This window comes from Mustela nivalis (assembly GCF_964662115.1).
Source record: "Mustela nivalis genome assembly, chromosome: 10".
Lineage (NCBI taxonomy): Eukaryota > Metazoa > Chordata > Mammalia > Carnivora > Mustelidae > Mustela > Mustela nivalis.
This window is the reverse complement of record NC_139029.1, coordinates 19,410,392-19,436,479: the sequence shown is the minus strand read 5'-3', so window position 1 is coordinate 19,436,479 and position 26,088 is coordinate 19,410,392. Positions and strand designations below refer to the sequence as shown.

General features: G+C 41.7%; 2 protein-coding genes and 1 long non-coding RNA gene across 7 annotated transcripts in view; 1 reads left to right on the top strand and 2 right to left on the bottom strand.

Annotated features, from left to right (window-relative positions):
* Positions 1-26,088, bottom strand: part of LOC309841656 — a 963,915-nt gene that overhangs the window by 83,952 nt on the left and 853,875 nt on the right. The window lies entirely within an intron of this gene.
* WASF2 (WASP family member 2) overlaps positions 1-26,088 on the top strand; it is a 937,387-nt gene that overhangs the window by 751,236 nt on the left and 160,063 nt on the right. The gene's annotated exons all lie outside the window — the stretch shown is intronic.
* On the bottom strand, positions 969-24,784 carry FAM76A (family with sequence similarity 76 member A). 3 transcript variants are annotated; one of them, XR_014299218.1, is made up of 9 exons: positions 24,317-24,784; positions 23,020-23,084; positions 19,595-19,649; positions 18,716-18,868; positions 15,624-15,781; positions 11,960-12,046; positions 7,366-7,543; positions 3,798-3,899; positions 969-3,279 (listed from the first exon to the last, which is right to left on the bottom strand). XR_014299218.1 is itself a non-coding variant. In XM_082684916.1 (9 exons), the coding sequence occupies exons 1-9, from the start codon at positions 24,395-24,397 to the stop codon at positions 3,193-3,195; spliced, it is 924 nt and encodes a 307-aa protein (XP_082541042.1). In that variant the 5' UTR covers positions 24,398-24,779; the 3' UTR covers positions 969-3,192. The 3 variants fall into 3 exon arrangements, 1 of the variants encoding a protein (XP_082541042.1); XM_082684916.1 differs by having other exon boundaries at positions 7,408-7,543; positions 24,317-24,779; XR_014299219.1 differs by lacking the exons at positions 969-3,279; positions 3,798-3,899 and adding an exon at positions 3,906-6,534 and having other exon boundaries at positions 6,759-7,543.

The following is a 26,088-nucleotide window of genomic DNA, read 5'->3' as shown; positions in this document are numbered from 1 at the left end:
ATATTCATCTGTTGATTGACATCTAGTTTCTTACCATAGTTTGGCTACTGTGGGACTATAAACATTCCAGTGTACTCTAGGCACCCGTTATTTTTTTTTTTTTAATTTTATTTATTTATTTGAAAGACGGAGATCACAAGTAGGCAGAGAGGCAGGCAGAGAGAGAGAGAGAGGGAAGCAGGCTTCCTGCGGAGCAGGGAGCCCGATGCGGGGCTCGATCCCAGGACCCTGAGATCATGACCCGAGCCAAAGGCAGCAGCCCAAACCACTGAGCCACCCAGGCGCCCCTAGGCACCCGTTATTAATTTTAAAACCTACCAGTACTGGGGCGCCTCAGTTGTGAAGCATCTGCCTTTGGCTCAGGTTATGATTCCAGGACCTTGGGATCAAGCCCCGCATCAGGCTCCCTGCACAGCGGGAAGCCTGCTTCTCCCTCTCCCACTCCCTCTGCTTGTATTCCTTCTCTAACTATCTCTCCCACTCTGACAAATAAATAAATAAAATCTTTATAAAAGTAAAAAAATAAAACCCATCAGTACCAAAGTTTCAAACTAGTAACATTCCTCTCCTTCTTGAGATGGTATCTCAAAATCCTTTCACTCATACCTTATAAAGATTCATCCTATATTTTGAAAAACAATGGTAAATACAAAATCAAGAAACAAGACAACTAGTGTTGTCCAGTATTTCACTAAATGGAAGCCTGTAAGGACAGTAACTTTGTCAATTTCCTTCAATTGTCTAGCATAGTGTTTATAACAAAATAAGCACTTAAACTGGAAAATAAAGTGGAAGAAAAAAGAGAGTTTATTTTCTGATCATGGAGATCTGAAACTCCCTGTTACCACAGTTAGGCTTTTAATTGTTTAAGTCTACAAGCAAGACAAATGTTTTCTAGGCTGATGGGCACCATGGGTATGTCCATTGGTAAACCAGCCATCAATCAATCAATCATCCAACAATTATACTTGGGTCAATTTGAATTTTTATTAACACACATTTTTCAAAGTTTGTACAAACCAAAACATTCCTGTGTTTCAAAATGTCCATTATACAAACATACAAATGAACAAAAGGTGTTACCAAAAGTTAGCTACTCAATTTCATGGTAAAACAGTGTCATGATTTTTAAAAACCAAAATTTTAAGACTGAGTTTTCTTCCTTTACTTTTTGGAACTTGTGGAAAGTTAGAAAATGTGTGAATCTGCTTTATATTAAATGCCAAGACCTTAAAAAAAGATTTAGTATAAAACTAACTATGTGTTTTTATATTATCACTTCATGAAACAGAATTTCTCAAGTCTTCCAAATTAAAAAAACCCAAAAAACCATGACTGTAACTTTTTTCACCATCTTTTCCCCATAGTCAAATGTAAATGCGTCTGAAAAATATTATCTGACAGTTTATCTTTACCTAAAAGTTTCTCATTCAAAAAGTTACAAAACTATTTAGCACTGCCGTTCCCCCTGCTTAGAAGGGAAAATGACTTCCCCTACTAGAGTGAGATAGAAGCAACATGGTCCATTGTTTCTCTTCTCAGAAAAAAAGCCACCCATTTCCACATCTCTGTCCAATTCTGTGCATGGCTCCACTTGTGAGAATGTTATTACAAATCATAAGCATCTGCCTCTAGGAATTGCCTAGCAAGTTAAACTGACTGCTTACAATTTTGGTACACTGAGGTACAAAGGTCATCTGCCCTCATCGTTACCTCTAGCCTCAGCACCCCTCCCTCTCCATTAAAGATTCCAAGGTAGTTGATTTTACTGTGTTTCATGGCATATTACACATCTTTCATTTCTTTCACAAACATCCCATAGAGGACCTGAGAGAATGGCTAGAAGTGCAAATCTATCTCTTCTCCTAGAAAAGTAAATCCATGTGCCTGTTGGGTCAAGAAGGGAAAACAGGACACAAACAATTCTGGCTGAGGCCAAGCTGCTTCTGATAAGCACCTGTTTTCAATATATTTCCATTCAAAGCAGGGAGTGTACAGGCTGGGGTGGATGAGGAGGAGTAGGGAGAAGGTACGGTGATATCAATTCTTGCAATCAGATTCAGAGTCCATACTTGAGCAGCTCATACTGACTCTCAAAATGCTCTGTAGTTCGAGTATGATTCTATTTTGAATCTGCTCATTTAAAAAAAAAAAAGTTCTCTGACAATGGCCCAATATAACAACTGATATAAGGGTGCTTTTTTTTTTTTTCTAAAGAAGTGGCAGTGTGAGAATTTAAAATCAGTCTCATAAAACAATCAAGAAAGGGATAGGGGAGGGAAATGTCCAGTAAAACCTGGACAACCTTTCTTTCTGCCCTTACTTAAAAAGACAGACTGTTCAAATCTTTGCTATCTCCCTTAAGTATCCTCTTCTTAAATGCTCTTCCAAGAAATCCTCCAAAAGGCACTTAACTCCATACTTCTGCATTGAGTTGTTTCACCTCAGCAATCAGTTTTTAAGACTCCAAGGTAACAAGAAAAGGTCTTATTCCTTTACGAAAAGGTAGAGAGTAGAACTTTTTTTTTTTAAGAGGCATCACTTTTACAAGAAGAACAAGCTAGGCTACCATTATTCCTTTATCAAGAAAAAGTTTCTTTTTTTAAAAAATAAATAAAACTCTGGCTATACATAGTACAAAGTTCATACATAATATACCTGGAAAAAAACCCAAGAATATACCCTGAAGCAAAAGGTTTATTGGAGAGAGAAAGCCTCTTCCATTTACCAAGTCTTAAGGTGGCAGTTTTGAAAGTTCAGAGGGTGGCAGTGATATGTAATTAATGCCAAACTATTTGCTCATGGGTATGGCAGGATGCAATGATGGACAAAACAAACAAACAAAAAATCATTCTGCACGTAACACTGAGCAGTGACCACCACACACACACAAAGAATAGTACCAAAAGGGAGAGACAAAGAGACAGAGAGTAGGACTGGGGGTTGGGGGTGGGGGGGAAGAGGAGTGAGAGCACGAAACAGAGAGCTTGGAACCCCAAACATCCAAGCATGCAGTCAAGACACAGCACTAACCAGATGTTTCCATTCAGCCCACTGCAATCCCACAAAGAAGGGCAACTGTAATAAAATAGAGATTTCTTAAGAAAGCTTGCAATTCCCAGAGAATAGCCCGGTCACCAAGCCTAACCCAGGAATCCCGCTGCTGTTGGCTGGGAGCCTCCTTATGATCTCTCATGGAGAGGTTATAGCTCCTGACTTCTCAGACTTCTTGCTCTTGGACAAGGCAGCTGCCTGCTTCAGGAGCTCTCGGTTTTTGGCCTAAACAAAAAAAGTCAGTGCAAGAAGAATGTTTTAACAGGACAGGACACGTTTTTCATGCAGATGCTAGGGCATACAATATAGAGGGTCAGGAAGAGACCAAGCTCTTGAGGCAGAAAACAACAGAAAGCTCTAGGGCTTGGTTTAGAGGAAGACAGTGTTTGCTGGAGGTTAATCAGCACACTACAACCTCCTGGGATCCACGGTTACAAAAGATGCTTTGTGCAACAAAAACAAACCATGGAGTGCCTTAACGTGCTGGATAAACAGAATGCATAATCCAGACATCTGGAATCACATCTGGCTTATCCAAAAATCAAAATACACATTTATTACTTCCACTGTTTTTGAGGGAAAAAGATCAGAACACACCCAACAGTCAAACAATAAAAGACAACTATAAGGTGAGTTAATGTGAATTTGTCAATTCCCTGAGAACAAAAAAATATAAGGGACAATCACTTAAAATACAATCAGCTAAATACACCAGGCTTATCACATAAAATAAGCAGAATCACCTGCAATTGCTCTGTGACTTCTTTGTGGGTTTTCTCCATCTGGTTCATTTTGGCTCTCATCTGAGATTCTTGGTATTGGAAATCAGCCTTCAACTCTGTGATCTGACGGGAGGGAAAAAAAGGGCAGAATGACCAGAAGAAATATTTGTGCATGAAAAATGTTCTGGTACCAAAGAACTAAATTGTTTCCCAAATGAATGAAATCCAGGACTCTCCTGATGACTAAATCAAAGCCAAGAGATTCTGTATCCTAGTCTGAAGATTTCTTGAAAATTATACAAAATCCTGACATATCACTTCTGATACTTCATCACTGCCAGGTTTTAAAGATTTTATGTATTGGGGTGCCTGGGTGGCTCAGTCGGTTAAGCATCTGTCTTCAGCTCAGGTCATGAGCCCCATGTCACGCTGGGCTTGCTGCCCAGCAGGAAGCCTGCTTTTTCCCTTTCCCTTCGCCTGCCTCTCTGCCTACTTGTGAGCGCTCTCTGTCAAATAAATTAAAAAATCTCAAAAAAACAAAAACTTTATGTATTTAATACATGTCAATAATCCTCCAAATAAATCAGTGATTATAATACAATATGACTAACGGTTTGAGAGAAGCCAGGAGAATAAAAGCATTTATTGAATTTTTAACCCTGTTCCAGGCAAAATGTTTGAATATATACACAATTGTTTTGTTTTTGCTTAGTAATCTCTCTCTCTCTGTGGTTGTTTTTGTTTTGTTTTGGCTTTTTTTTTTTAAAGATTTTATTTTTTTATTTGATAGAGATCACTAGTAGGCAGACAGGCAGGCAGAGAGAGAGAGAGGAGGAAGAAGGCTCCCCGCGGAGCAGAAAGTTTCATGTGGGGCTCGATCCCAGGACCCCGGGATCATGACCTGAGCCGAAGGCAGGGGCTTTAACCCACTGGGCCACCCGGGCACCCCTTGTTCTGGCTTTTTTGGTAATCTCTGTACCCAGCGTAAGGCTTGAACTCACAATCCCGAGATCAAGAGTTGCATGCTCCTCCAACTGAGCCAGTCAGGGGCCCTAACCTATTTGATTATATTTTTAATTCAATCCCATAATAAATCTTTGGGGGGGCAATATTATTTTTCCCATTTTATAGATGAGAAAACCAAGGCTTAGAAAGGGTTAAGTAACATGTCTAAGATCATACATGTTAGCAAGTAACAGAGCTAGAATTCAAACCCTAGGCCTCCTTCTACTGACTACATTATTCAAAGAACAGAGAGGGAAGTGATGTGTGAGCTGAGTTTTGAGGTACATTAGCTACAACTGGCACACGAGATAGGGAGAAGAGCATCCAAGCTAAGGAAACTGTATGGACACAGCCAGAGAGTACGAGATAAATGACAGCTTGTTCGAATGACTGATGAGCATGGAGAGTGGCAGGAGATGATACAACAGATAGGCAGGCATGATGTGGAAGGGCCTGTGTTCTAAGCCAAGAAGCGTGACCTTGATCCTAAAAGTGATGAGAAACAATCTACTATTTGCTTTTGCTCTTTTTAATTTTCTTAAAAAAAATTATGTATTTGACAGACAGAGATCACAAGTAGGCAGAGAAGCAGGCAGAGAGAAAGGAGAAAGCTGGCTCCCAGCTGAGCAGAGAGCCTGATTCAGTTCGGGACTCAATCTCAGGATCCTGGGATTATGACCTGAGCCAAAGGCAGAGGCTTTTACCCACTGAGCCACCCAGGCGCCCTGTTTTTGCTCCTTTTAAAGCCCAAACTTGGCAAAGCAGTAAACCAAGGGTCCATTTAATCTTAATTTGCAAAATCCTTTAATGTGCCCTTCTGATCTAGTCCATGAAGAAAATATACTTGGGTCTGCTTTCTTCCAATAGCCATGTAGTAAATACTGGTCTCTCCCCATGAATCTCCACCTTGCTGGCAGAAGAGAGCATAGGCTAGTAGAAAGAACAGCAGAGTCAGAAAGATCTGAGTTAATTACTTTGTTCTGCCATTTACTGGTTGTGGGATTTGGTACATCATTTAATATCTTTGGGTTCATTTCCTCATCTATAAAATGAGGTTGAAAGTAGAAAGAATGCATATAAATATTTTAATGTTATAAATGCCTTTGTTAGCCATTCACAATGAACACTAGCACTCCAAACTTGGCACAAAAAAACATCCAGCTTCAGGGAAAAAAAAAAACAAACCCAACCAGGTGAAGGGAATGGAAGCCTAAGAGGGAAAATATTGGAGGCTGTCTTCAACTATGACATAATGATAACAGTAATTCCCCTCTCAAAGAGCTATTATAAAGACAAATGAGGGGGCGCCTGGGTGGCTCAGTTGTTAAGCATCTGCCTTCAGCTCCGGTCATGGTCCCAGGGTCCTGGGATCAAGTCCCACATCGGGCTCCTTGCTCAGCGGGAAGCCTGCTTCTCTCTCTCCCACTCCCTCTTCTTGTGTTCCCTCTCTTGCTGAGAGAGAGCTTCTCTCTGTCAAATAAATAAATAAAATCTTAAAAAAAAAAAAAAAGACAAATGAGTTAATACACAGAAAGCATGCAGAACAGTCAGGTACTTAAGTATCTGATAAAAGTTAGCTATTACTGTTATTAATATATTAAGAGAAAAATGAGATATTCTTTAAGAACCTAAAAACAAGATAAATAGACCTGAGTCAGAAGAAGGATGTAAAAAGTTCCCTTAAAGAGGGAGGCTAACTGTTAGACCAGAGTAAGACTTTCTGAAGGTGTTAATGTGTTTCAAGAATGGGTCACTCAGGGGGCGCCTGGGTGGCTCAGTGGTTTGGGCTGCTGCCTTCGGCTCGGGTCATGATCTCAGGGTCCTGGGATCGAGCCCCGCATCGGGCTCTCTGCTCCGCAGGAAGCCTGCTTCTCTCTCTCTGTCTCTCTCTCTGCCTGCCTCTCTGCCTACTTGTGATCTCTGTCTGCCAAATAAATAAATAAAATCTTTAAAATCTTTAAAAAAAGAATGGGTCACTCAGGAAGGGAGTTGTCAGCAATGGAAGTAATGGAAGCAAAGTAACACAAGAGTCATGGAGGAAGGCCTACCTGAACACTGTCCAGGAAGGAGGAAGACCTGGCCCACATATTTTGAGTATTACGTCCCACAGACATGGCCTTCCCAATAATAGAGATGGAGACATCAGGTTCTTTTAGCTTGAGAGCATTAAAAATTCCAATTACATAACTACCTCCTCTTGTCCTGACTCTCTGCTCATTCAGCACCTTCTGATTACAACCTTCTAAAGGAGCTCACACTGAGAATGGTAACCAGGTATGCCCCACTGTGAATTAAGAGGGGCACTGTAGTTTTTTACATAACCTCTGTAAGCCTGGTCAACACAAGTCCTCCCTGAAAAGCGGAAGTTCCCACCAAATGCTGAGAAAAATCAACTTGCTAAATGCACCTGACCAAGGTAGCTTCACCACAGTATTACCAGATCATGAGTCATCTTGGCAGATAGTAACTCTCTCCCAGAATAGCCCAACCTTGCCATTGGATCTCTCAAAGCGTCAGTGGTCAGTACCAAATAAATACCAGTTAAACAAGAGTCAGCACCATGCCCCACGGTACACATGCTTACCCTGGCATCACTCTGGCCTGAGAGGCATTAACAAAACTGTACCTTCTTCTCTTTCTCTAAAATCATTTGATCCTTTTGATGCAGCATCTTCTTCAGAGTGGCCACTTCTTCCTTCAGTTGGGCAATGATGACAAAGTGGTCAGTGCCTGGTGAGTCCAGAGCCAGGTCTGGGGAAAAGCTGAGTAGAAACATGGAGGGGCGAAAAAAATCATAACTTGGAGGGATAAACCTTTTTCTCCTTGAGGACACACCATAGGCCACTTGATGACAAGCTCAAAGGTGAGAACAACTATCTGAATTCCCAGCAGTAAGCACAAGGCTCCACAAATGCCAGAATCAACAGCATTTGTGAAACTGCACAGGCACGGTGATCATGAGATAACTATACCAACCAAACCACAACCCAGGGCATTTCTGCAGCATTCATAGTCAAGGTGAAAGCAAATGCATTCTCCAAGAGTCAAGGACTTTTTGTTTCAGGTGCACTGAAGATGCCCAATTATTTATGGGTGAAACAGTCAATTTTTTGAGACTAATTTCCCCAGAATCTGGATAAATGATCAATTGTAAGCTCATGTATTTTTCTTTTAAAGCTCCCCATAGAGTTCATCTTTTGGTTCTTTTTTTTTCTGCTCCAAAGTACTGTGATGTGGTACAGCTGCTAAGAAGCCGCTACACAGGGGTGCCTGGGTGGTTCAGTTAGTTTAGCATCTGTCGTTGGGCTCCCTGCTAGTGTGGGGGTCTGTTTCTCCCTCCTTTTGCTGTCCCTCCCCCCAACCATTCTCTCTCTCTCTCTAAAATAAATAAATAAAATCTTAAAAAAAAAAAAAAAAAAAGAAGCTGCTGATTCCATCTCGGAGGCAGTCAGTCCCTTTTAAAAATTATAAAAAGATGATAGTTTTAAAAAATATTTTACTTATTGGGGCACCAGGGTGGCTCATTTGGTTATGCGGCTGCCTTCAGCTCAGGTCATGATCCCAGGCTCCTGGAATCCAGTCCCAGGTGGGACTCCTTGCTCAGGGGAGACCCTGCTTCTCCCTCTCCCTCAGCCTACAGATCCCCCTGCTCGTGCTCTCTCTCACTCTGTCAAATAAATAAAATCTTAAAAAAAAAAAAAAAGATTTTATTTGAGAGAGAAAGAGAGAAAACACAAGCAGGGGGAGGGGCAGAGGGAGAGAGAGAAGCAGACTCCCCACTGGGCAGGGAGCCAGATGTAGGGCTCAATCCTAGCACACTCCCGGAAAAGACTCTAGCAAATTCCAGTCACACCACAACCTGTGTTTTTAACAGATTCTTCCCAGTAACAGCACTTGAGCACTTCATCTTTTCCAAGTGCCAGGTGAACTCTGTCCTCTTAGCAGAGTCTTCTAACCAGGCCCAGCTCCAGGGAATCTGTAACCCCCTGAAATTGTATGTACAATTCAATGTATACATACAATGGGCAGTTTCTAGGGTGAGGATCCATAGCTTTCCCTGGTTGGTCAGAGATGTCTTATACCCAAAACAAGTTAAGGAATCATCGCCATGAGAGTCAAATCCTGCCCTTCTCTAAAGACTTCCCAAAGAAAGCTCTTACTCTTCCCCGGGCAACCTTTAAAGTAAAACACAGACCTGTTTTTCCTAAGCACACACCAGAATGTTTATTCTCAGCTCCCTGCATCAATATGGCAAGGACTCTAGGTCCCCCTTGCTATTGGTTCGTTCCTCCATCTTGAACTACACCTAACAACCAGCATTCCTCTACACAGGCAGAACCTCTAAACAGCAAGCAGAATCACTGGACAGCCTCACAGTTACCAAGTCAAACATTTCTATGGCTAAAAGACACAGTCCACTGCTAAGAATATTCTCTCTTGGTCTACATGAAGCATGTCAGAAGAAAGGACCTGTGCTTTCATAACTGATGAATACGCAGAATTACTGGGTGACAAAAAGTAAATGCCATATAATAAAACAAGGCAAGCAGGAGAAAATACTGACAGAACCCATCAAAGTCTCCACCAGTTTCAATACCTGCCAAGGGACTGTCTTCCCTCGATCCAAAAGAATTTACGTAAGCCCATAACTAGAATGACAAATGAAACAGAGTCATGGGCTAATATTAATCTTGTGGTCCCCAAAGTTTCTAATGCTCTTCTCTACCTGCTTCTTAAGGGAAGATTATTCCCATTCCAATACATTGTTGACAAAACCAATCATGTCTATGCTGTGTTAGGACCTGACCTTTCTAACTCTCTAACTTTTGATTAATAAGAACTGCTGGAAATCAAATGAAAACAAATGGTTAGGTTAGCAAGGCAGAAAATTAGATCCAGTCTCTTTTCAAATATCTCCAATGACAAGAAACTCACTACACTTCTTTGGGAAGCTTCTTGTCATTTCTAAACCTTTTAATATAAGAATAATCCTCCTCAGGTTAAGCCAAAACCTGCCTCCCTGTCATTCCCATCCTCTTCTTTCCTCAAAGGCCACACAAAGTAAGTCTACTCTTTCAGGCATATTTCAAATGAAGAATGAAATAAAACTACAAGGGGGAGGGGGTGTCTGGCTGGCTCAGTCACTTGAAGATGCAACTCTTGATCTGAGGGTCCTGAGTTCAAGGCCCATGCTGGGTGTAGACATTACTTAAAAGTAAAATTTTGGGGCACCTGGGTGGTTCAATGGTTAAGCCTATGCCTTCAGCTTGGGTCATGATCTCTCAGGGTCTTGGGATCAAGCCCTGTATCGGGCTCTCTGCTCAACGGGGAGCCTGCTTCCCCCTCTCTCTCTGCCTGCCTCTCTGCCTACTTGTAATCTTTCTTTCTCTGTCAAATAAATTAAAAAAAAAAAAAACCTTTAAAAATAAAAGTAAAATCTTAAAAAAACAAAAACAAAAACCTATGAGGAAAGGAAAAGAATGTCCTTTAGAAACTCCTTTAGAAACAATAAACCACAAGGTTGCCTGGGCATCACCCATTATTGAGGGTACTTTTTTATTACCAACAGAACAATAAATAAATATGATCAAAAAGTAGCTTTCCTCTGGGAAGGAAAGCTAGAAATCAACTCAGACTTTCATCAAATTGGAAAGTTTTTGCTACAATTTCAACAAACTAGAAAATACGAGAGGGAGGCTATGAATTCTGCAGGATACTTAAAAAAACCAACAAAAACCATTTTAGAAGTATAAAGCTATCTGAGGGGGCTATATATAGTTGGTTGAGTATCTGATTTTGGCATAGATTGTGATCTCGGGGTTGTGAGATCAAGCCCCATGTCAGGCTCTGTGCTCAGCACAGTGAAGTTGACCAAAGAAGATGGTCTTTATGGTTCTTTCTCCCATATAATTTGAATATCTAAGTTAAACATTTCCAGAAGGTTCAATTCAAAAAGTATAAATCAGTGATACTGGCTGATAAAAAGACTCCTTGCAGGGATGACTAGGTGGCTCAGTTGGTTAACACCCGACTCTTGGTTTTGGCTCAGATCACGATCTCATCGGTTGTGGGATGGAGTCCTGGGTTGGGCTCAGCATTCAGTGGAGAGTCTGCTTGGATATTCTCTCCCTCTGCCGTTCCCCACCTCACACACTCTGTCTCAAATAAATCAATAAATCTTAAAAAAAAAAATTAGACACCTTGTAGAATCTAAAATCAACGTAATAAAAAAGGTAAAAGGAAAGAATAAATTTCACAGATGCTTTGTGCTCCCCTAAATGAAATTCAGCCCTGGTAAGCCTATGTGCTAGTCTACTCCCATACCCACCACTGGCTGGGAGGGAGAACTGATACTAGGAGTTTTCAGAATGGACATGATTCTAAGCATTCTCGGGAAGAGTATGTCAGTGTCTCACTTCAGGATTCCTGAGCCTGCAGAAACGGGAAAATGGGTGGCCCCAAGACTTAGCTGGAAACCAGCCACTCTACCAACATGGATGGGGCACTCTGGATATTAGGACAAAGCAGCTTGCAAGAGGACACATCGGTCAGGAGAAGAGAAAGCAAAGAATAAAAAAATATATATATATATTTTTAGCAAATAAACATAGGAGTAATTGGTATAAAATTGTAGCATTTAAACTTTATAAATGGCTTATACTGAGTAAAAATATGTATTTAGACAGGTTTAAAAGAAGTAAAAATATTTGAATGCATCTCATTCACTGCTAATTCGTTATCTGCCTTGGGCTTTCTGCATACTAAGGAAGCTTGGATTACCCCCTCACAGACTGAGCAATACTGCCTTAACTCTAACTGGTCTCTGTTGCACCTCTCAAGACCAACTCCTGTCCTGCCTGGAGGAGGCCACAGGCACAGATCATAGCGAAAAACATATAGCTCCTGATTTCTTAGAATCAGTGCGGGGGAGTTATTTGTGGACTACAGAATTCAGGTGCTATTAAATCCAGTTATATGTGCTTGTCTTTTACTGACAGGATTAGTTATAAACAAACATCGGCACCGCTTATTGGTAAGATGCTGAGCGGCTAATGTAATGATGCTCAGAGCCTCAATAAAAACCCTAGATTAGGTCCAAGGGATACCCTGGAATGTCCTGTTTCAGGAACTGTATCAGGAGCTCAAATGGAAGCATGCAGACACACCAACTGGCTTACCTGTCTCCATTGGTTGTAATTGACTCAAACTTGGATTTTTTCTTTGGGATTTCATTTTGAATTGAAGATGTAGAAAGTGTTTTCTGGCTTTTAATGCAAAAATAGAGAGACACACATTAGAAATCAAAGATTTATAAAACATCACAATAAAGGTTTGTTAAATGGGACCAACATGACATCATAGCTCTTTTATACAAGAGATAATCGGTCTTTTTTTTTTTTTTTTGAAGATTTCAGTTATTCTCTTGACAAAAGAGAGAGAAAGAAAGCACAACCAGGGGGAGCGGCAGGCAGAGGGAGAGGAAGAAGCAGACCTCCCGTTGAGCTCCTTGCTGGAAACCAGCCACTATACCAACAGTCATTCCCATCCTCTGGCCCTGGGTCTGTCCTCAAAGGTCCCAGGACCCTGGGATCACGACCTGAACTGAAGGCAGATATTCAACCAACTGAGCCACCCATGTGCCCCTATTCTTGATTATTAAAATCCACCAACGTGGGGCGCCTGGGTGGCTCAGTGGGTTAAGCCGCTGCCTTCGGCTCAGGTCATGATCTCAGGGTCCTGGGATCAAGTCCCACATCAGGCTCTCTGCTGGGCAGGGAGCCTGCTTCTTCCTCTCTCTCTTTCAGCCTGCCTCTCCATCTACTTGTGATTTCTCTCTGTCAAATAAATAAATAAAATCTTTAAAAAAAAAAAAAAATCCAACGTGTTGATTTCATAGGTCCTGAATGCATGGCTAGCTCTCCTTCATAGGCCCACAAAATTCTTAGCTTGAACTAAATATTACCTGCTTTATTAATAACTATGGGAACAGAGTCAATAAAATCTTAATAAGAAGTATAATTCATCTTATTGTTTAAAAAGTACTTTTCTAGAAATATTAATTTAAAAAAATTTTTTTTTTTTATAGATTTTATTTATTTGTCAGAGAGAGCGAGCGAGAGCGAGCACAGGCAGACAGAGTGGAAGGCAGAGTCAGACGGAGAAGCAGGCTCCCTGAGGAGCAAGGAGCCCGATGTGGGACTCGATCCCAGGACGCTGGGATCATGACCTGAGCCGAAGAGGCAGCTGCTTAACCAACTGAGCCACCCAGGCATCCCAATTTTTTAAATTTTAAGTAGGCTCCATCCCCAATGTAGGGCTCAAACTCATGACCCTGAGATCAAGAATCGCACACTCCACCAACTGAGCCAGCCAGGCACCCTTCTTGTCTTTTTGATAACAGCCATCCTAAAAGATGTGAGGTAATAGCTCATTGTGGTTTTGATGTGCATTTCCTTGATGATTAGTGATGTTTAGCACCTTTGCATGTATCTACTGGCCATTTGTATGTCTTCTTTGGAAAAATGTCTACTCAGGTCCTTTGTCCATTTTTAAATTGGATTATTTGCTTTTTTAATTATTGAGTTGTATGAACACTTCATATATTTTGTAGATTAACCCCTGATCAGATACATGGTTTGCAAATACTCCGTCCTTCTTCTTTTTTTTTTTTTATTAAGATTTTTATTTATTTATTTGACAGAGAAAAAGAGAGATCACAAGTGGGCGAATCAGGCAGAGGGAGAGGGAGAAGCAGGTTCCTGGCTGAGCAAAGAGCCCAATTCGGGGATTGATCCCAGAACCCTGAGATCATGACCTAGATGAAGGCACAGGCTAAACCAACTGAGCCACCCAGGCACTCCTATTTCATCCTTCTTGAGGCCTTCTAGAGTTCTGTTCTCAGCCTCCAACTTGAATTACATCATCCAAGAGTATGGTTTTAACAACTACTTATCATATGGGTTGAAAATGGTATTCCCCAAATGCAGCTTCATGGACTCTATCCTACATCCTAATGAATTAAAGTCGGGGGTAAAGCATCAGGAATCCACACTTTATACCAACTTCTATTCCTACTGACTCTTCCTTGCTACCAATGGGCCATATCTGAACCTTTCTTCTCAGTTCTAGTCTAAGCTCCCAAAAAATAATTCTTCTTGATGCTGCAGACTCAACTTATTTTTTTTTTTAATTTTAAAAAAGATCTTATTTATTTATTTGAGAGAAAGACAGAGAGAGCATGAGTGGGTGGAGAAGCTGAGGGAGAGGGAGAAGCAGACACCCTGCTGAGCAGGGCACCTGATGCAGGGCTCCATCCCAGGATTTGAGATCAGGACCTGAGCTAAAGGCAGATACTTAACAAAGTGAGCCTCCCAGGCGCCCCACAAACTCAACTTTTAAAAACTGAACTTCCCTTCTTCCTATATTCTCTCTCAGTTAAGAATCTACCTATTCACCCAAGTAAGAAACCTGAGAATTATCCCTTACTTCCCCAGCTCCTGCCCTTCTACCTGTTCATCAAATTATCGAAATTTCTCATAATTCTCCCTCTAAACTATCTTCCTGAATCTGCTTCTTTGATCTCCAGTGCCATGGCCTCAGTTGAGATTCTAATATTAATATCTCTTATTGTGGACTCATATGAAAAGCTTCTTAACTATCCCCCAGTCTCTTTCTTCCAGTGTATTCTCCACAATAATCAGGGTTAATTTTTTTTAAGGACGCCAGGCTCAAGTTCATGCTCCTTAACATGTCTGCAAAACCTTCTTTTCTCCCATTTCCTGGCTCTCGAACATAAGGTCCAGCAACATAAAAGGACCTGTAGTTCCCCAGGGTTCCATGTGGTCTCACACCCTCCATGTCTCAGCATACGCTATTCCCTCAGCCTAGGAAGCATCTGCTCATTCCCTCTGTGAGGATTCCAACTCATCCTAAGCTCCAGGCCTAACACCAGCTCTTCTCTGAGGGTCTCTTGCCTGACTTTCCAAGGTAGTTAATTACTACTGCCTCTCGTGCCTGTATCTCGATGTTTCTCATGCTCATCGAATTATATTGCAATGATTGGATTACAGGTCTATCTTCCCTACCAGACTGCATACTCTCGATGAGCAGTTTGATTCTTGTACTCATCTCTGCCTTCCTAGCAGAGTCACTGGCCCATGAGAGTACTTAATAACGTTTGCTAAATGAACAAACAAAATCATAATGGTAACAGCAACAAACAGTAACTAAAATATAGTGAATGGTTCCTACATGCCAGTTATAAAACTAATCGCTATGCATGCACTATATAATTTATCTTCACAACAATTCCATGAGGTAATACTACTATTTCCCTATTTTAAAGATGAAAAAAGCTTGCCCAAGATCCCACACAGAGAACCTGACAGAGCTGGGATTCAATCCAGACCCAGAACTCTTACACTTCAGATACTCTGAGAGAAAGCTAAGGCTACAATGAAAGGACGTCTTTTTGACTAGATCCCACCAGGACAAACCTAGAACATCTATCAATCTCCTGATCAAATATTCATAAAAATGCTGCATGCCTCAGAAAGTGAAATGTCCAAACTTCTAAAGAGATAGCCCACTCCAAAGGTGAGGAGAACATTACAGGGAAAGTTCCACAAACTTTTCAGATAGTACAAACGAAGTCAGGAAATCCTGATACCTTACAGAAATCTCTCCGGCACTTGGAAGATATACGAACTGTAAAATGTGGTAGAGGCAACCAGAGAGAGAAGACCAGGAAAATGTATACTAAATGGTATCTCCCATGGCTAATTGTGTATTCTGTAGGACCAACCAGTACTTCCAGTCCTATCTTATGCATCTTGGGGTTACCTGTTATAATGGCTGCCACCACTCAGTCGACTATACTGTTCCTTCTCCTGATGGCTGGCACGGGAAGAGCTGCTCAGATGTTTCCTCTGCTCTTTGGTCTTTTGGAGGACTCGTTTGTACGAAAGTGTACAAAGCCAGCACAGCAATTTCCCATCTACCTGAAAGACAAGGAGACAAAGATAAAGATAAAGAAAAGAGAATGTAGTACATGGGTACTACAGAATATAGGTACTGGGAGCTAGAACCTCTGGGTTAAGTCCCAATTCTGCCACTTGTGAGATGTGTGAACTTAGGCAAGTCTTCTACCTCAACTAAATCTCCCTGTGTCCTATGAAGCAGCTACTGTTGTTTCCCACTGGAAAGAGGAAACTGATGCATAATATGATTAAGTAACTCGGGGCGCCTGGGTGGCTCAGTGGCTTAAAGCCTCTGCCTTTGGTTCAGGTCATGATCTCAGGGTCCTGGGATCAAGGCCTGCATTGGGCTCTCTGCTCAGGGGGGAGCCTTCTTCCTCCTCTCTCTCTGCCTGTTTGTGATCTCTATCTGTCAAATAAATAAACAGAATCTTAAAAAAAAAAAATGATTAAGTAACTCGTCCAGGATCATTCAGCTAACCCAGATCTATGAGACAGAGAGGCTTATACTCCAACTATTATTATACGCTGCCTCCTGATTCCTAAGTCAGCTTCTCCAGTATCTTGATTCAGGGAAAATGTGCTCTCATTGGCAGGAAGCAATGACCATTGCTCTCATTGGTCAATGGAGAGTTACATCCTCCCATTGTAAATTAATGGAATTTGGTTAATAAGAGTTAGCTCTTATGAGCCTAAACGTCTCCAAAAAGTAGCTCTGGACACTGAAAAAGTGTCTGTACTATATTCTTTCATTAAAAGAATATTTATTGGGGGCGCCTGGGTGGCTCAGGGGGTTGGGCCTCTGCCTTCGGCTTGGGTCATGGTCCCGGGGTCCTGGGATTGAGCCCCACATCGGGCTCTCTGCTCAGTGGGGAGCCTGCTTCCCTCTCTCTCTGTGTGCCTGCCTCTCTGACTACTTGTGGTCTCTGTCTGTCAAATAAATAAATAAAAATCTTAAAAATAAATAAATAAAATAAAAGAATATTTATTGAAGAGAACAAATTGATAGTTGCCAGAGGCAGGGAGTGGAGGGTAGATGAAATGGGTAAACGTAGTCAAAGGTATAAACTTCTAGTTATAAAATAAATCAGTCACAGGGATATAATGTACAGTATGATGATTACAGTTAATAATACTACGTTGCATATTTGAAAGTTGCTAAGAGTGTAAATCTTAAAAGTTTTCATCACAAGAAAAAGAATTCTGTTAACTGTGCATAATGATGGATGTTAACTAGATTTATTGTGCTGATGACTTTCCAATATAAACAAATACCTAATCATTATGCTATAGATATGAAACTAACATAAGGTATGTTACACCTCAATTTAAAAAGATACATAAAATAATCACTTTTTCAGTCACTTTTTAAAAAGTAGAGAGTGAGAAGTAAACTTTCTCTCAGTAAGTAACAGCAAGCTGGAGATATATTTCAGATAATATTTTGGCCATGTTTGGTAAAACAAAAGAAAAAGGAAATATTTCTCAACAAAGTATAACTTTTATCAACCTACATATATACATATACATTTATGTAACATATATATTATATATACATACACACACATATATAAATAATATATATATAGTAGGTGTCCCCTCTAATATTGTTTTATATTTTACATTATTTTATATATATATATATATAAAATAATATTAGAGGGGACACCTACTATATGCCAGGCCACTGGAAATGTGGCAAAGAACAAGACAGAGCTCATGTTCTAGTGGAGGTTGACAAACATACAAACAACATTAATTTCTCACAATGTTACATGCTATGAAGACAATAAAACAGGGTAATATGATAAGGGGTGAGTGAGTGAGTTAGTAAAGGGTCTTTGTGAAGAAGAGGCATCTGAGCATAAGGAACCAGTTAAAGATGCTTTGGAGAAGGATGTATCAGGCAGAACAACAGCTAGCACAAAGGTGGGAATGACACGGGCAAGTCTAAAGGGCTGAAAGGCAGCCAACGAGGCTGAAACAAGGTGAGGGGCAGGAGGTGTGAGGTGAGATGAGACTGAGAGGCAGGTGTGGGCCATGCAGGCCAAGGAAGGGGTTTGGGTTTTATTCTAAGTGCAGCTGGAAGCCACTGGGTTTTAAAACAGAACAAATCTAAACCACTTTTATCCTACTCCATCCCTCCACATAGGGCTCTCTTTCATGTCATCTTGTAATTTTTTAACTTCAATACATAGAAACACTTAAAGAGTCAGATAGTGAAACTGGTCATGCATCCTGCTTAAGTCACAATCTTTCCCTTACAGAATTCAATAGACTTTTGGCAGTCATCACTTCACTTACATGAGATATTGATCACTGTAATTCAGATTCTCATGAGATACTAGAATACAATGCTCCGGCGGTACCTGACTCGCTCAGTCAAAAGAATATGCAACTGTTGATCTTGGAGTCATGAGTTCAGGCCCTACCTTGGGTGTAGAGATCACTTAAATAAACAAACAAATATCTTAAAAAAATACATATGCTATTTTTTAAAAAAAGAGAATAAAATGGTCCACATTTAGTAAAAGAAGAAATTAAAGGCTAAAAATCTTCAAGGTCAATAACATCTAGCAGAGAAACTGAGAATTCTTTTCTCTGTCATATGTCCTTTTTTTTTTTTTTTTTTTTAAAGTAAAGTAGGCTCCACATCCAGCACCGAGTCCAAGTCAGGGCTTGAACTCACAACCCTGAGATCAAGACCTGAGCCAAGATGAAGAGTCGGATGCTTAAGTGACTAAGCCACCCAGGAGCAGCCCCCCTTTTTAAAGATTTTATTTTTAAGTAATCTCTGCACCCAACATGGGGCTCAAACCCACAACCCTAAGATCCAGAGTCATATGGTCCCACCCACTAAGCCCAGCAGGCGCCCCTTGTTTATGTCTTTTTGACACAAGTGACCCACCTTAATTTCTCTGAAAGAAAAAAAAAATCAACAAAAACACAGAGCTTTACCTTCTTTCTGTCATCTTTCCTGTCAAATGCGCACTGCTGCTTACACTGTTCACACGAATATGGTGGTCCATATTTCTTCTCTGAATTCGTGCAGCGCTGGCATTTGTTGCCAATAAACGCTGCAATTATGTTGCAGTACTGACAAGGTTTGGGCTTAAAGAGAGAAAAAGTGTCAACTGAGTATATTATAAAATACCAGTCAGTACATTTTTTAAAGCAACCATTCCTATTACATCGTTCGTTATTCACTGTAAAAATGTATTCCCAACTTCATAAATTTCCTTCTACACCAATCGAATGAAGCCCAATTCCCAACACTATGTAAGGTGTTTTTCTGCACAAGACTATTTATTTTAAAACAAATAAATGAACAAATAACAAAAGCCCATTCGTGTATATGCTGGGACTTCTATGAGAAATTCAACAGAACCAGTACTTTGAAGAAACCAGCAAGTGCTTCCAAATTTCTCAAAAGACCTCTTTGTCATTATCACAGTGTCACAGGCTAGGAGATTCCCTGCAAGGACATAATATCCAGAATCCTAATACTGAGAGACCAAAAAAAAAAAAAAAAAAAAAAAAATCCATTCATCCAAATGAAGTCAAATGCTACCAAAGAGGTCACATCATAGGATCCATCTTTCTCCTCCTCTTTTCACACTGGTTACTGAAGCTCTCAAGGAAAATTATGACAATCCTGCCATCATGACCATAAACACAGACCTGCTCGAAAGCTCAAATACTGGATAAAGTTCACTGAGAAAGTATTTACACATAAGAAGTCCTAATAAAAATATAGTAATTACATTGATAATCCACAGAATATAAGGTTCCAAGGACCTGAGTACTCACTGTTAGGTACAGAGAAATCCTACTTACCGTTCCATATAACTGCACATTCTGAGCACATTTCTTGCATATTGTATTAGTTTTACTGTAAAGGAAAAAAGACACACAAGACTTTTATAAGAAAAAACTTGTTTTACTCACAACATTTGAAAATTGGTCTCTCCTTAAGCCCACAGAATTTTCTCATTGCTAAGTGCCAAGGTGATATGTGGTCTGGATACTTGGCTAACTGAAGGCTGAGTATCTGGCCACTAACTCTTTTTTAATTATCTTGTGGTTATTAATTTTATTAGCTCAGACTAAATGAGACTTTAAAGTAGAGCGTGAGTTATTTCTGATTATCACATCTCAAAGTATCACTAACCAAAATTATCAAATATGGACAGGACCCTCAAAAAAATATTAGATTAGATTGAAACGCACTCGCAGTAATTCCTCAATTCAGATAAACATCTGAGAAACCTGAGGTGAGAAATGAAGTATATGTGTTTGGAATACAAACTTAAGAGACTCTATCCATGTTGACTATATTATGTCTACTCTCTCCTGAGTAGGTAAAAGCATACGAAAATCCCAGATGTGGGGCACATGGGTGGCTCAGTTGTTAGGCGTCTGCCTTCAGCTTGGGTCATGATCCCAGGGTCCTAGGATCAAGTCCCAAGCCCCACATGGATAGAGCCCTGTATCTGGGCTCCCTGCTCAGAGGGAAGCCTGCTTCCCCCTCCTAATTTCCCCCTGCTTATGTTCCCTCTCTCACTGTCTCTGTGAAATAAATCAATAAAAATCTTTAAAAAAAAAAAAGAAAGAAAGAAAAAAAGAAGGAAAGAAAAAAGAAAATCCTAGATGTGGGGAAAAAGATGGTATGACCAATTTTTTAAAAAAAATATTTTATTTATTTATTTGAGAGACAGTGAGAGAGAGCATGAGAGACAAGACGGTCAGAGGGAGAAGCCGACTCCCCATGGAGCTGGGAGCCCAATGCGGGACTCAATCCCGGGACTCTGGGATCGTGACCGAAGCTGAAGGCAGTTGGTTAACCAACTGAACCACCCAAGCACCCATGACCAAATATTTTATCAATACTTCCAATTTCCCTAAGAACTAAGCACTGACAAAAATAAAAACATCTTCTGTCTTGTGAAGGTCCAGAGGTCATAATATTACCTAAATATCTAAACTGATAAACTACCATGGGGGAATAAAACCATCTTCAAATAAAGTTTAATTCTTCACAAAGGGAGGTACGAACAAATGCTTAATGTGTAAGAATAAACTATATTCTGGGGCTGAAAATAAAATCACATAAAAATCCAGCCTATTAGCCTCTGTGATTATTTTCTCATAGAGTCCTACAAAAGTGACCATAAAGTTAAAACAAAGAGAAGTCTCAAAGTAGAAAACATTTAAATTAAAAGTGGAATATTCAAACAAAATATTTTCCTGGGCAATTTTCTGCCATTTTAAAGAGGCAGTACAAGTAGTGAGGCGAGGGGCACCTGGGTGGTTCAGTGGGTTAAAGCCTCTGCCTTTGGCTCAGGTCATGATCCCAGGGTCCTAGGATTGAGCCCCATAAGGGGCTCTCTGCTCAGCAGGGAGCCTGCTTTCCTTCCTCTCTACCTCCGCCTGCCTCTCTGCCTACTTGTGATCTCTTTCTGTCAAACAAACAAATAAAATCTTTAAAAAAAAAAAAAGTGAGATTAAAAATAAAGTAAGGTGCATTTAAAGGAAACTTTCAGAAAGAGGCTTCCCATCAGAAATTCTGTGATGCTGAACATTTTGGTTTATGTTTAGATTTATTACTGAAGAAGTGGGATACACACACACACGCACACAAATGCTCCTGACAACTTAGAAAACATACAAAGAAAAACTATTACTATGATCCATCTTGAATCAATTTTTTTAAAAGATTTTATTTATTTATTTGAGAGAGAGAGAAAAAGCATGAGGAGGGTAAGAGGCAGAGGGAGAAGCAGATTCCCCACTAAGCACAGGGATCGATGAAGATCTTGATCCCAGGACTTAGGGATCATGACCCAAGTCAAAGGCAGACACTCAACCAACTGAGCCACCCAGGTGCCCCTGAATCAGTTTTTTTTTAGATTTAATTTTTTTAAGTAATCTCTACACCCAACATGGGGCTTGAATTTACAACCCCAAGATTAAGAGTCACATGCTCCATGGACTAAGTCAACCAGGCATCCCCATCTTCAGTAAATTTTTATGTGCGGAGTGAATGAAGGGTCAAACTTCATTATCTACCCCCCCACCCAAAAACTAATTCAAGATGGATCATAGGCCCAAATGTTAAAGCTAAAACAATGCTTCTGGAGATGTTTTATATGTTTCCATTTCTATGAAGAGCTAGAACAGGTAAAACTGATCTGTGGTGGAAAGGAAAATCAAAACAGTAGTGTGGGGGAGACAAGAAGGGTAGGGACTGAGTGGGATGAGGCATGAGAGGACTCTCTGTGGTGATGGTAATGTTCTAGATTTTGCAAGGGGTTTGGGCTACACAGATGTACACAGTTCGCAAAATTCATCGAATGACATACTTAGATTCAAGCATTCAGTGTACACAAAATTTACCTCTAAAAAAATAAAGGACCGTAAACAAATGTTGAACTTTGTTAACAATATGCCTGCTTAACTGTTTAGGATCAAATATAGTGATGTCCACAACTTTAAAGTAAGATGGATCATAGATGCAAATATAGTAAATGTAAGTTAATATATCCAAGTGGTGGATATATGAGTGTTTACTGTCTAATTCTTTCAACCATTTCTAGTTTGGAAATATCCATAATAAAATGTTGGGGAAAATGTTCCTAGAACTGAAATAAGACTGATTAAAATTAGGCTTCTAGGTCTATGTGTGAGCTTGCAAACAGACCCCACCCTGCTTGAAGAAACTATTACAGCTGTAGTCCCACAGAATTTACACCAATAAACTACTTTGCTACTACTGAAAGTCTCCCAAAAATGTGTGTTTCCTGACACCTAAATGTTTTTCACATTTTAAAAAAAATGAGATTTACATAAGGCAAGTGAGTTTCAAATGTGACTAGGGCTAAGAAACCCTTATCAGAACTGTCACATTTCCCAAAGTATCTTCTTTTGGATTATAAATTCTTGACACTCTGAATACAAACATACTGAAACAAGAGGTTCATTGTTTTACTGTTGTGGTTTCTTCGTGTCATAAAGATTTATAAACACAATATAAAATGACCAAGGATCTGGAAAAAAAGTAACTTTAAAAATTTAAGCAATCAATGGATAACTAGGGAATGATACGTGTGTTTTTTATTTGTCAATGTGTTATAATTAAAAAAAAAACACAGAATCTGTGTATAATGCGCTCAATTACAGATCTGTAATGTGAAAAGCAACTAACTGTCGATTTAAAGAGGAAAAAGCCTATCAACATCTTTCATGGTCAACAAAAACTGTACCTCTCCTGCTGGTACTCAGTTCTACAGTAGGTGCACTTCACAACAGGGTGTGCAATCCGACATTCCTGAAATGAAATGAGGATATAATTTTAAAAGGCAGTCAGAAATGGAAATAGCCTTCAGTAGGAGGCAGAAGACCTAGGTACTATTCCCAGCATAGCCACTGAGCTTGAGTGAGTCACTTGAACTTTCTGGGCCTTATTTTTCTCTTCTGTAATACTGGCATCACTGGCCTGCATTGATGTGGGAATTAAAAGGGAATTTATAAGGAACTAGTCATAAATTGTAAAACAAAGTATGTATGAATAAGGCTCAGACTGGAAATCGAAAGCCCTCGATTCTGGTTCTAGTTCTGTCACTTCCACCATTTAATTTCCCAGCAGGTTCACTTGGAAAATGAAAATGCTAAATTAAAATCATTATTGCTTACCTATATTAAACTTCCTTAAAAGATATATATGTATATAAATATCTCAAACATCTGAGCTCTTTCTTACAGAGTAAACAGAGTAGACAAGTCAGGGCCATTTGAGGCAACGGCGACATACAGTTATGAGTTACCCGTATTAGAGGCACAAACTGAATGATCGGGGAATATGGCAAAATCCGTCCCAGGCAGTCTTGGTTACTTTTAACTGTCACCTCACAGCACTTCTATTAACTTAAATAGGCAAAGCAGATGAGGCAACTCAAACGAAAAAAAACCTTGGAACTTCAGGAGTAAAAACTGAACAGTAGCTGGTTAGGGCCGGGACCGAAGGTCACCAACTGGGTGCTGAAAAATCCTTTTGCTTCCTGCGCTTAATTGTAGGGCTTTTCTATAAAGTCGCGCCACCTCAGACTTTCAGACTGGCTGGAAAGTGCCCGTGAGGCGCCCGAGTTGGGAGACTCTCCTCCCAGGCAGCACCCAACTCTGGAGTTCAGTCCCAGGCGGGGCAAGGGGGGTTCCTCAGTCTGCAACCAAAGGCGGGGAAGCCAGCCCCGGAGGGATCTCGGTGTGGTGCGTCTGGTTGGGGGTAAGCAGGAGACCCACTGTCCCCTCCCCTGAACTCAAGGGGTCCGAGAACAATCCCTCGCGGTTGCTAAGCACCCGGACACGCCGGCCGCGGGGGCCTGGACTGAGCCCGGGACTCCCCCACGTGCCCCGCTGGCCCCCAGCGAAGAGGATGAGGCGCCTCGGCTGGGCGGGCCTGCCACGCCCTGCCCGGCGGACCCCGCTGAGCGGCCCCGCAGAACAGGGGGCTCCGGGCCGCGCCTCTAGCGTCCCAGTTCCCGGCCGCCGCCCCAGCCCGCGCACCTTGCACAGCTGCTGCCCCTGAGACAGCGCCTCGAAGGGGAAGCGCTGGTGGCACTTGGTGCAGGCGTAGAGCGCCGCCATGTCCGGCCCGGGCCGTGCTCACCGGCCAGCCGGCCCGGCCCGCCGCTTTATCTGACAGTCTGAGAGACAAGCTGGCGGCGGTGGCGGCAGCAAGCTGCGGGCTGCGGCAGGCGGGCTGGCCGGCGAGTGCGGGCGGATCAAGGCGGGCGTGGCGGCGTTGGTCGCCCGTTCACTGGTTCATGTAGACGTCCATCAAGCACGAAGGGGCGGAACACAGAGCTTGTGACAACTCTGATTCGGTCTGGACTGGAGTACGCCACTTATGACGTGCGCGGCCTCGATTATGTAAAGCGCAGTCACGCGGGGGCGCCACTAGGAGGTACCATCTCCCGCCCGGGACCTCGGAAGTGCCCAGACCCCTCCCACTTCGCTCTTTGTTCCCGCCCTCGCTCCGCCTCCCCCCGGCCGCGGTGGCAACGGCGCCTCTCGCGATATCTCCGCGGAGTTGTGATGTTTTGGTTTCCATGGAGCTGCCTTCTGGGAGCAGGAGGGGCGCGGTTGGGCTAAGAGCAGCGCGTTGTTGGACTAGAACTCGCGCAAGATCCCCAGCCTGAAAAAGGTGGGGGGCTTGTGAGAGAACACCACCATCGTCTGGACAGGAGGGGCCCACACAGGGAGAGAAAAGAGGAAACCATGAGAGACAACCTAAGAGGGGTGTCCTCTCTGAGAGATCCCTAAAAGGGGGTAACTCGGGGATCCTTGACCTCGGAGAGAACGCGGGAAACCCTAGAAAGAGGACCCCTGTGTGGAGGAAGAAGGCTGCTAGAGTAATGACCGCCCCTGCAGGACGTTGTAGAAGAATACTAAGGCGAGGCCCTCTACCCCTCGGAGACCTCCTGCTCTGGTGGCTCCCTCAGAGTGGGATACATTTGGCCTGAGGCCTATTTCCTACTTTGTGTTCCCCAGTTGCACCCCTAGCTTCTCTTGCAACCACCTGAGGTCTCCTGGCTGACCTTGCCCCACCCCACCCCAAGGGGAGCCACATCCTCCTGGATACTCGGCCACTCTTCAGTTCTCAGCTTGGCACATATAGGGGCCCCCAAGGAAATATGAACTTCTTTTTCTTGACACTTTGGCAAAGTTTCCTGCAGTGCTGACCTTTCCAAGTCCCTGCCCTATAGCTGCTCTTGGCCTTAGATTATTTCAGATTCTGCCAACCACCTATATAATATACAGTCCTAATTGCAGCTTTATTTCAACGTGCGTTTTTTATAATTGAGGATGCCCTTAGGGTTTCTACATTCCTGGCCCAACAAAATTGACCTCTTAAACCCAAATCCAGCCCCCTTCTTGGGAGTTTACCCAAAGATGTGTGTTAAATCAAAGGTTTAGGCTCTGGGGTCAAAACGCTAGGGTTCAAAATTACTGTTCCGCATTTCCTAGCTATGTGATGTGACCTTGGATTTATCATTGAACTTCTCAGAGCGTCACTTTCCTCAGCTGCACAGCTGAAGCATTATGAGGATCAGAAACAGTACAGAACAGTACATGGAGAATAATGGGGAAACTACTCAGTAAGTAAGGAGTTTTACTTTGGAATGATGGAAATATTTTGGAACTAGTTAGAGGTAGTGGCTGCCTAACACTGTGAATGTACTACTGCCCTTGAATTGTTCACTTTAAAATGGCAGATTTGGGGACACCTGGGTGGCTTAGTGGGTTAAGCCACTGCTCAGGTCATGATCTCAGGG